The sequence below is a fragment of the Alligator sinensis genome, unplaced genomic scaffold, assembly GCF_000455745.1.
Source record: "Alligator sinensis unplaced genomic scaffold, ASM45574v1 scaffold428_1, whole genome shotgun sequence".
Taxonomy (NCBI): Eukaryota; Metazoa; Chordata; order Crocodylia; family Alligatoridae; genus Alligator; species Alligator sinensis.
In genome coordinates this window covers 3,151,399-3,162,612 of record NW_005841919.1, presented here as the reverse complement: position 1 = coordinate 3,162,612, position 11,214 = coordinate 3,151,399, and the positions used below count along the sequence as shown (strand labels likewise).

General features: G+C 43.0%; 1 protein-coding gene across 13 annotated transcripts in view; it reads right to left on the bottom strand.

Annotated features, from left to right (window-relative positions):
* PLEKHG4B (pleckstrin homology and RhoGEF domain containing G4B) overlaps window positions 1-11,214 on the bottom strand; it is a 234,881-nt gene that overhangs the window by 63,697 nt on the left and 159,970 nt on the right. For all 13 annotated transcript variants that reach the window (XM_025198263.1, XM_025198267.1, XM_025198269.1 and 10 more), the window contains one exon: window positions 5,042-6,413. In XM_025198263.1, coding sequence (XP_025054048.1) covers window positions 5,042-6,413 — 1,372 coding nt within the window. The remainder of the gene's footprint in view (window positions 1-5,041; window positions 6,414-11,214) is intronic.

Below are 11,214 nucleotides of genomic sequence, written 5' to 3'. Positions count from 1 at the left end.
CCCCCGTGCCCTCCCAGGCTATGTCCCCCCCCATCCTGTGTCCCCTGGATGAGCCACTTGTGGCTGGCACCCACCCCACCCCAGCTGTGCAGGCCTTGCCCCTCCCTCACCACCCCAATGTTGAGGGAGGACGGGACGATTGAGGCCCCAATAGTGAGAGGGGGAGTGGGCTAGGGCTGAGGCCTCAACCTGCCCCTCCTCCCCACGGCCCTGAGCTCTGAGAAGCAATAGCATAACACTGCCAAAAAGTCCCATGGTTTCAAAATGCTGCCCTCCCAGAGTCCACTCAGCTCCCGTCTCTCCAATCAAATTAGTTGGTTCATGTCACAGAAAGCCTGACCCTGTCCTGAGTTACATGCAAGTACAGAGGTCCATTCTTATGGCTCAGGATTCGTACCAGAGCATTGAACAGAAGGAGACACATGGAGAGTGAGCTGTTCGAAACATGAGCAAACCTGTCGTACACCACAATGTGATGAGGACAGAAGGGAAAGGAAAGGGCCTGTGGAAGAGAGAGGTCCCTAGGGAAAATGTTTGGAGGCCAATATCCTAGATGTTGGAAGTGTGCAGCATTTGGAAACAACTCTATCAAACAGGTTGACCTCACTCAGGTCAAAGTTTGTTAAAGAGAAAAAGAAAATAAAGTAGAAAACTCTTGATTCCAAACATCTGAAAAGATATTAGCAACAGGGAAAAAAACATGAATTCAAAGTGATAAAACTACGCTATACTTGTTGCCACTTTTTAACACTTCAGCTTGCTGAATGATCAAAGGTAAAACATCACTATTTTATGCTAATATTGCTAAATAACAAACCTAAGTTAATTACAGGATAATGTTCTTTGATGCAACTGAGCTGCAAATGGCTGCTCTAGTTGATTCATTGCCAAGACTGAACATGAGATACCTAATCAGCAAAAGAAAGAGAGAAAGTGCTACCTACTGTATAGCGCACAGGAGTGGGGAGATCTGGAGAGGAAGGTGTTCACGGAAGTTGATTAACAGCTCAGTGCCGCAGTTTCTCTACCTTAAAATGGAACTATGCTTTGAATGCTGTTTGAGGTCCTTGGATTAAATTCTGCTGTAACATTACACTGTGTATTTATCACAAAGCCACATGACATAATATATTTCCCATTACTTAGAAAATTACAGTTGTAATAAATTTTTTTTATGGTTGACATAGAGATTGGAAAAGTGTGTCAGTTGGGAACAAACTGTACTCAGGGGCCAGATGCTCAGCTGGTGCCATAGAGAGCTATGCTGATTGATACCAGATGGAAATCTGGTTCTTGACATTTTAATTTAAATGTTTACAGAGGCCCTGGGATTGAGAAATAGCTGTATTCTCCCTGTAGGGATACTCATGACAGGGGTCTTCTTAGCTGAAAAACCTAAGCCAGGTGAAATAATCATTCCAGGTGAATAAGAACCTGATGCTGCAAGAAAAGGGAATCCTCCAAGCACTGGAGGGTCACCATTGCTCAACACCATGGAGGATAGAGCCTTACATTTTCCAAGGAACTGCACTTCTGAAAAACAAGGCATAGAGTGTACACACATATTTTACAAGAGTTTATTGCAGTATAATTTCAATATCTGCTTTCACATGATTAGTTGAAAGCATTCACTTATCATGTAATATCTTCTGTTGCTGGTCAGAGCCTCTTCCAGCTGATAGAGAAGTTAGAAGTCTTCTATTTCTGTAAGTCTTAGAGAGGAAGGTTTACAATTCCGTTCTCCCTTCCTCAGCAGCTAAAGAGCAGATGCAAAACTGAATAAGCACCACACTCCGAGCCACCTACACAGGAATTTGCTCTGTGCAGCAAAAAGCCACTCTGCTTTTTCATCTGCTATACAGTGACTAACCAGTGGAAGGGGAGGCAGCTCTGAGCCCAGCAGTCCCGGGCAGACTTTTCCAGCTGGCTGCCAGCCAAAGAGACTGAATGGGCCATGCTTCCTGATACAGCCTTGTTCAGTCAAAGACTGAAGACAAGGACCCTAAGCCAAAGAGATATCCCTTTCCTTCCAAAGTATGGCCAAAAGAAGTGGGGAGTAATAGAAAACCTCCCAGTGAACCTCCCAAACCTTCTAGGAGTGGAGAGAGAAGAGACCTGTCTCCCCACTCACCTGGAGCTGTGCTGCATTACAGAGCAGCCCAAGTTCACTGCCAACTCCCTCTTGTCAAGAAGGTTGGCAGCTCCCCCATAGGTACAGGGCTCTGACACAGAGCAGATTGATGGATGGCTAAATTTTGGTCAGAGTTACACCCCATCATAGCAATGCCATGCTGGGTCAGAATTTGGATTTTTGCCCACCATTGCCAGGTTTGTAAACCACAGTTGTACAGCCAAGTGAAATCTATTAGCCTTCATGCACTGGTACCATTGCTACTCATTGCCATATTTTTCACTTTAACCCAGTCATCACTGGTCCCATCAATGTGTTCGTTAAAATAAATTCCTCTGAAATCCAACAGTCCCATCATCTATAGAATATGAAAACATCACAGTTGCATGTGTTTGTTGGTGTTCAGTGTCTTTATTAATGATTTGGAGGGTGGAATAAGAGCTTTTTGAACAAATCTGCAGATAACATGAATCTGGGAAGGCCTGCAAATGCACCAGAGGATAGAAATGAAATTCAGAAGGATCCTGATAAACTGGAAAGCTGGGCTAGAGCCAACATGGTCCAGGAAGCAATTTCCCCCCCCCCCCATCCTGTTCCTATGGGTGTTAGGTGGGGCGAGGGAGAAGGAAGGTTCCCCTTCTTTGGAAGTATTGGGTATTGACTGTAACCAAGGCTGGGAATTTTGACTGGGATGTACCAGCACTTGTGCTGGGGCTAAAACCCAGTGTTTCCTGTCTAACAGGTCTTGTCCCTCCAGTCTGACTGATTGCCACAGGGCATGTCTATACATTCATTAATGCACAGTAGTTATCCAACATTTAGTTTAGCACTTGCTTAATGAAGTACTAACTAAATGCACAGTAACTTGCGCAGTAGTGCCAGCGCATGGTTTTTAGGTAACGCTTACTGTGCAGTCAACTAATACTACTGCACAGTAGCTTATTAGCATGGTTTTTGCCCAGCACGCTACTCTGGAGTGTTATTAAGCATCTCATGTAGATATGCCCACATTTGGTATCAGAAAGGAATTTTATTGCATGGTCAGATTTGGTAAGAACTGTAAGGGTTTTCTGCCTTCCTCTCTAGCATGGGGCATGGTCCTGTTCCTTGGATCTCTTAAATGCATTTTAATAACCCCTGCAGCAGCAGGACACTGGCCACCACCATCTCCTCAACTTTAACTGCGGTAGGTTATGCCTTATGGCAGTGCAAAAGGGTTGATTGTGTAGTTTTAATAACAGGTTAGACAAGGATTTGGGTAGGGATGACCCTGCCTCAGGCAGGGGTTTGGACTAGAAGAACTCCAGAGGTCCCCTCCCAGCCCTACTTTTCTATGATTCTATGACTGTCTGGCACACATGGTCCAGATTTTTCCCCATATCATCTCAGGTGCTTCCTGTGACAGCACAAAGCAGGACAGCAAAAGCACATGAGCAAGCATGAGCCCTCATCACTGAAAGCTCCCTTTTGGGAAGAGGTGAAATCACTAATGCTCATCACCTCCCAAACTGGAACTGAGGGGAAAAAATGTCTCTGTCCAGAAATCTCTCCCCAGAACTGTGGTGTAAGGCTCAAATCCTAAAAAAAAAGCAAAGAAAAGTTATGATCCTGAGCAAGAACGAAATGCAAAATGAAGGGGAATCTTATTTTAGAACTAACCAATTACTGCTGCAAAAAGACGTTTCTATGTCCATACCTCCTCCCTTCAACCTGCAAGTATTATACCTGAACAGTGGCATGGCCGGGGTGGGGGGGGAGCAGGGACAGAGAGAAAACTCAAAACACCAAGTAGTAGAACCCTTCTGGCAGTCACCTGCCTTACCAATCTTAAGATCACAGGGCAAAATGATTTCTAAATTTTTTAAGGAAAACTCTAAACTCAAATCCATAGCAAATTTTACTTAGAAGCTTATGTCATGTTATAGTCAACAGAATTATATTTTCTATTTTCCTTTGATTCATGTTTGAAGGCAATGTCCACAAAGTGGTTAGCCTCTTTTCTTCAATGTGAGAAAAAGACATGCTGGAGACTACACATTTAGGGAGATTCTCTATTTTTAAATGCTGGTCTCATCATTTAGAAGCAGTCTTGTGAAAATCTATGAACAATCACTACAAATATGCTGCAGGATGTTTGTAATTCAGGATTATGTTATAATTAACAACAAGCTTTCCCTAATTTCAACAACAGATTCAGATAACTTATCGAGGTGGGCAAAGGTTGCCTCTGAATAATGACCGTTAGAAAAGATGTATCCAGGGGCTTTCAACACAGCATTTCATGACACTAACTTCTCTGCTGATAGTTTAAATTAAAAGAAACATATTTGTTGATTTTTCCCCTAATAAGCCAAAAAAGGAGTTATTACGTAAAGTAACTGGAGTTATTTTTAATTTATGTGTGTGTGTGTATATATATATATATACACATACACATATATATACATATAAAGTATAGGATACATTCCAGGCCTTCAGGATATACCTAGAATCTATAGCCATGTTCTGATCTTGGTTATACCTGAGACACTCCAACAGACAAAGGACATGCAGGGGGATAAACAATAGCAGAATTTAATGCATAAGGAATTTTCTGTTCTTTCCCATCCATTGATTATGAAAGCAGTATACATGAATTATCCTGAACATAATTTCATAATGCTAATATTTAAAGGGAAAAAAGAATGTAAATCTATTGAAGTTAAAAGTATTAAAAAGAAGTGAAAGAAAATGTAAAATAATAGTAATAAATCACCAAACAAAACTTACATTTGTGCTCCATATGCTCCAAAGTTTAGCATAGAAAGCACACAAAAGTAACAATCTGAGCACAATAGCCAACTTGATTTAAAACAGGAACAGAGTTTTTTTATATATAAAAATAAAATCTATGTTGGTTTGTTTTTTTACCTTCATCCTCTTTGTGACACTTGTGGCTTTTCATACCAGCAAATAATTGACCATCAGAGTCCAGTTTCCCCAGTCTTAAAGCATGCCCATTTAACAGCTTTTTAGGGTTTCCACCTGCTGAATCATCTGAGAACACCCTGGGTCTCTGTTCTTTACTATGTGAACTTTTATGTGACCTGTCTAAAGACCGAGACCTTCGTGGGCCAGCCCTACAGTCTGCTACTGGGAGAGTTTCGTGAGGTATGAGCACTTTTTCTGAGGCCTGGGAACAATCAGGGCTTATAATCTCTCTTGTTTCCTCCTCTGATGTAAGTCTGTCAGAAAGAGAACTTTCCTTTTTGGTCTGTTTCTCACTCGTTTTGCTCTCAGAGAATCTCATCTCATCCCTGACTTCAGATGAGTCCATTAGCTGGTGTGTAGTATCCTCTTCTGCAATGGACTCCTCTGAGCTGGAACCAAGATTCATGGGGTTTTGCAAAGCTTCTATGTATGACTTCCTAAATAAGCGTCTTGTCTCAAAATACAAAGAATCCCTGAGTTGTCGTCGTCTTGGACATGGGCTGCTCAAATCTGTGCAGAAAGCAATGCTTTTGGCACTATTCTTTTTCTCCATCCTGGGAGATAATGCTTCATCTGCTAACCTTTCAGTCATCTCTGCAGGCTTGATGGACTGTGGTAACGCCATGTTTGTGGTGCTGGGGCAATCCTCAGAAAACACACCAACATTTATGTAATCTTCTTTGCTCTCCTCAGTTGGGGCCTGAGGACTCTCCAATTCAATCCTGCTTTCAGGGGCATGAACAGGACTGGATACACCACTCCCTTGGTTTCCATGGGGGTCAAAAAATGGTGCTTCTATAACAGTAGAGCCAGTATCATTGGAAGTAGAACTATCATGTGAACTATTGCTTTCCATGGTCTGTGTCATGGTTTTAACATCAGTTTTGCTGCTGATTAGCTGTTTGAGGAGCGGGTTACTGGAGTAATTATGCAGGATTGTTTCAGTTGTAGGGACAAAGATTGGGTTCACTATATTCTCCCAAGGGGTTCTATACACAGCTGGGCCTGCAGTCAGTAAACAGCTTTGCAAGGGGAAGTTTTCTCTTTCACAATTTACATTTTCTAAAAATTCTGCTGTAAAAATCCATCCATACATGGTTTCAGGCACGGTGATTTCTTCTATTCCACGCCCATGTCTGGAGAGGCATTTTAAAATGAGCTTCACGGATTGCTTCCCTGCAGAAATTATTTGAAAGTAGAAATCTCCTGGCTTTAGACGGACTTTGTGCAGAGATGCTAACTGGACCACCACCTTTTCATGGATACACAATGGCCAGCCCTCATGGTAGAAAATTAGACCAGTGTATTTAGCCTGTAAAAGCAAGAGAGAAAGCAAAATGTCTGAGAAAAAAAATCTTTACTTTTGATGACAGCTTTTTATTACTCCTATAAAAGAAGCAGGGTCATATTCTGAGGTGACTAACCTGCCCCATCAACACCATCAAGTTCACCATAATCAGGCAGGGCTGTAAAGATGCCGACAACATGTCTCTCAGAAACTTTAGATAACATGTTAAGGATTACATCAATAGTATGCCGCTTTCCATTATAGTAAGCAACGAGTTTATTGCTATATCATACCACGAAGGCTAACTGCATTTCAAACTGATAATAGCTTCATAAAAGAGTAGGTCTCATGGTATCAAAAAAAAGCAGCGCCAGAGGGAAAGATGGCAGCAGTGGCAGCACCAGCAGCATGGCAGCACAACTAGCAGAGTTATGCAGATGAGGAGGCAGGGCCAATTTGAGCCCCATCTGCCAAGATTGGTCCCACATGCCAAGATTTGCAGGTGCGTATTGAACCCCACATGCCAAGATTGGTCCCTTGGGGCCTGGAACTTCCCCCTCCTGCCCCAACACCCTGGGACTGGGTCCTGGAGGCCTAGCACTGCCCCTTCCTGCCCCAGTATGCTGGGATTGGATCCCAGGGTTCTGGCACTGCCCCCCATATACTGAGATTGGGTTCTGGGGCTTAACACCATCGTTGCTTGGTCCTACAGACTGGGATTGGGCCCCCAATCCAGCGCATAGGGCTGGGAGCTCCCCATGGGTCCAGAAATTTGGTGGTGGGGGAATGGTGACACTGCTCTCCTAGAACCAAATTTCCAGACCCTTGAGGAGCCGTCTGGGCTAGATGACACAGGGCCATGGGATGGATCTGGCTTGTAGGCCAGGGATGAGCATCCTTGGTCAGCAGACAGAGCACTAGCCAGTGACTTGGGAGACCTGCTTTCAATTTCTGGCTCTGCTACTATCCTGCTAGGCAACTTTGAGCCAATGACTTCCTAAGGGGTAAGGATAATCTTTACTTTGTGAACTTTTTTCTACTTAGAGTGTTCTAGTGCGCACTTCAGCTGATATTCAGAGTCCTCCCAGGAAATCAGCCAGGGAAAAATATGGTGTTGCTAATGCCCAGCATTAAAAAAAAATGCAAGTCTGGCTCCAAAACAATGAGATTGTCTGAAAAACCACAAGACTTGAAACAACACATTTAGGATTCTTATTGTTCTAATTTTATTTAGTAGCTTGCTTGGTCTGTTTTAGTTTGTTTTTCAGGTAATGTTTCATGCACTTACTTGAAAAGCAAACAGATTCTCCACTATTCATTTGGCTTTAGGGGCTGAGGCTTTAAGTGGAACATGAGATACCACAAATCTTGTAACATGGGTCACTATTATGCGCACTTCAATTTATAAGCTAGATCTAGTTTTGAGCATTTGGCAGGAAGGTTTTAGAAGTGAATCTGCTCAAGGAGAGGACAAACTAGCAAGTTTGAAAAAAGAAGGGAAAACTCTGGGGTTTGGGACTGAAAGAAAGTGCATCTCCTTGCAGCCCTGCTCACAGATTTCTGTTCCACAGAATATGGAGCACTGTACAAGCCTGGTGCTTGCTTTTCTCCCCCTTCTCCCAAACCCTTGTTGTTTGTCATACTTGGCAGTTACCCCATCCCTGTCCTCTACACGCAAATCAAGTTAGGATTTGGGGGCCTGGGGGGAGAGAAAGCTAGGCACCTGGTTTGCCTCATCAGAGGGACTCAAAACCAAATCAGCATACTCCACCTGCTCTGTTGAGCATGAAAAGAAGTTTGCATGATGAGGGCAGAGTATAGAAATGCATGGGAAAGAATTGGCCTTACCTGTCTGGGAATATGCAGGTAGCATAATAAAAAAGAATAAACCTGTGAGCTGAAAGATAATTGGAGAAGATTGAGAGGTTTCTGAGTCACTGAAACAAGGAAAGCCTTCAAGACATATGCCCTTGACACCTTCATGAAGGAGGGGTAGGATGGGGGCAGAGATGGGAAAGGGGCCTGAAGTCCACTGTGCACAAAGAATCACTTGTTTGTAGGTAAGTTTGGAAGAGTGGGAGAGCAACGAACTTGAGTGAAACCTCCATCTGCCAGCAACTAAATATATTGGTCTCCGATTTCTATTCACCCAATGTAGTTTCCCTCTCTCTCTCTCTGCCAAGATAAGTAATGAGAAAGAACTCTCATCATTTAGAGTCACCATTTGCATGTACTGTACCAGTTCCCTCAGAAAAGCCTTTTTTGAACTTAAAGGCTTATTCAATTAATCTGATATCAGCAGCAAATCAATAATAACAATAAAAAACCCTATTCTAAATTAGGACAGCACAGGAGATGCATATTGCCCCTCCCTCATAAAAAGAAGCCTTGGTACAATGGTTTACTGAAGGAAAAAGACACCTGCTTCCCATACTGGCGACTTGTATTACAGCTTAAAAACCAATGGAGCAAAGAAAGATGTCTGTTAGAAAGGCCTGTTGCAGGTGCAAACCAAGTTACAGAAAAGTATGCACGTTTCAAGAACAAAATAATGCATGTTCCAAAAACAGATTGTTTAAAATAAAAGGGGATCAGGAGGAAGAGGCCAAGCTCAATTTTTCTAGTTTATTTTGTTTAAATTTTTCATTAATGTTGACTGTGGCTAGCATTAATATGGCAGATATTAGTTCACAGTAGAAACAGTCTATGGACATCTTGGAAAGAGAAAATTCTCTGACAGGCTCTGTATGGGGAGTGGATCTCTCTTTGAGGACAGGGTCTGCTCTAACGACTGGGCCTCCTCAACCTAACAGAGCTTGCAGAGATTGTAGGGGCGGGAGCAGAGCTAAGAAGGCATATCAAAACTCCCTAGGAACCAAACAGGATGTTGAAGCTGATGCGATGTTTGGTTCCACAGGGTTCAGGGCAAGGGTTGGCAATATATGGCCTGCAGGCCAGATATAGCCCTCAGGGTCGCATGATCCAGTCTGAGCTGTGCTGGGACAAGCAACTTCTACCTGTGCCCACACCTCTGCGGCTTCTCTCTGCCATCATGGCTCCAATATGAAATGGGAGGGGTAGTTTCATTGCAATGTCAGCAGCAAGCTGGCTTTTCCAATGCTCAGGATGAGGCGAGATAGCTGGGAGCTAAGCTTGCACCACTGCCACTTCCTCCAGTCCCCCAATCTTTAGCCGTGATATGGCTACAGCTTCCAGCCTGTAGGAAGCGGCACTGGGGCCAAGCATCTGCAACCTGCAGCTGCACTCTGCCACTTCTCCTCCCTTACCTCCTCCCCTGGCTGTAGTGAGAGTGCAGGGAAAAGCAGCAGCAGCGCAGACCCAGTTTGCAGATGCCTGCTCCTGGTTCAGATCCCCACAAATTGGAAGTTGCACTTGCGCTATAGCTGGGGAGCAGGGGGGCTGGGAAAAGTGGTGATAAGGGTGCAGCTCCCAGCTGCCTAGCGCCAGCTTGGATCCCTACTGCTAATGAACCACTGAAGCCATGCAACTTGTGTTGGACTGGTTGTTCCAGCCCATGACTTATAAAAGGTTGTCAGACCCTGGTGTAGGGGACTGACCCCTGTCTTCCAAGGAACCATGTGAACAAAAGTGCCATAAAAGTAGCCTTGTAGACTCCCTCCCCAAAGACCTCTTTATGGTTTTTTTCACGGTATGAGTGTGCACACACATGCTTGTATAAAATGGATAATTCATACACCCCCTACCATACACACTTCCTTCACACAAGTCAGAATGTGCTTTCAGTTAAAGAAAAGCCAATTATAATTCACCCAAAATGAGTAGCAGTTCTTAGTGTTTTGGGGCTTTTTTTTCATTTGGTGCCTGTTTCCCAGCTGTTATTCTAATCTAATTAGTCACTTTTCATGCTGAATACAATCACAACTTATTTCCTTAATTATTCTATGATAACAAATGCAGAGTTAAAAATTCATGGTACCACATGAAAATGGCAACAGCTAAAACTCTGGAAACAGGGTACCAACACAACAATTGTGACTGTTTAATGATTTACAGTGTTACCTAGTTTATTAGGGAGAGATTGTAGTCTAAAGTGATAACTTACCTGTGCAAAGAAAGCAGATAACGGCATCTAATCTTATTTACAGGTAATAGTATGAGACAAAAGGTTTGTGAAAGTCTTATAGCCTTTCTATGCATTTGCTATGTTTAATTATTTTTGGAAAAACAAAAAAAGAAGCTGGAATTTGTGTTTTTATCCTGACATCATCATACAGTCTTTGGGAACGTGCACTCCCAGAAATAGACCCTTTTTCTCAGCTCCTCAGCTAACAGTTTTTTAAAACAAATTGTTGAATTCCTCAGAGACTAGGGAAGGGGATGCAAAGTTTAGGAGGAAGCCAGCCATCCAGAACTCATCTTAAAAACTGTTGAGAAGAAAAAAAAAGGATTTTTAAGCCACTTCCAAACCACAGGAAAAACAATGTGGGCAGACTGACAATGAGGTGCCCTGGTCCAGTGGGCATAAGAAGAAAGAAAGCAGTGAGGGGCCAGGAAAGTTGGAATGTAGTTTTCGATTGTTAGTGTGGTCAGTTTCACAAGCTCGCTAAAAATAGTCTATCTTGATACCAAGGAAACATTACTCCCTAACAACTCAATCTAAAGAATGGTCTTGATAGACTGCCTGTTACTAAACATGATAATGGCTATTTCTCTAAGATCAATTTGCACTTAAACTCCCCCTAGAATAGACTCTAGCATAATGAGGAAATGCAATACTACTCCCTATGGAGAATTTACATAGATAGAGAGTCAAATAGCCTAGCAGGAACTGCTATTTTCCTAA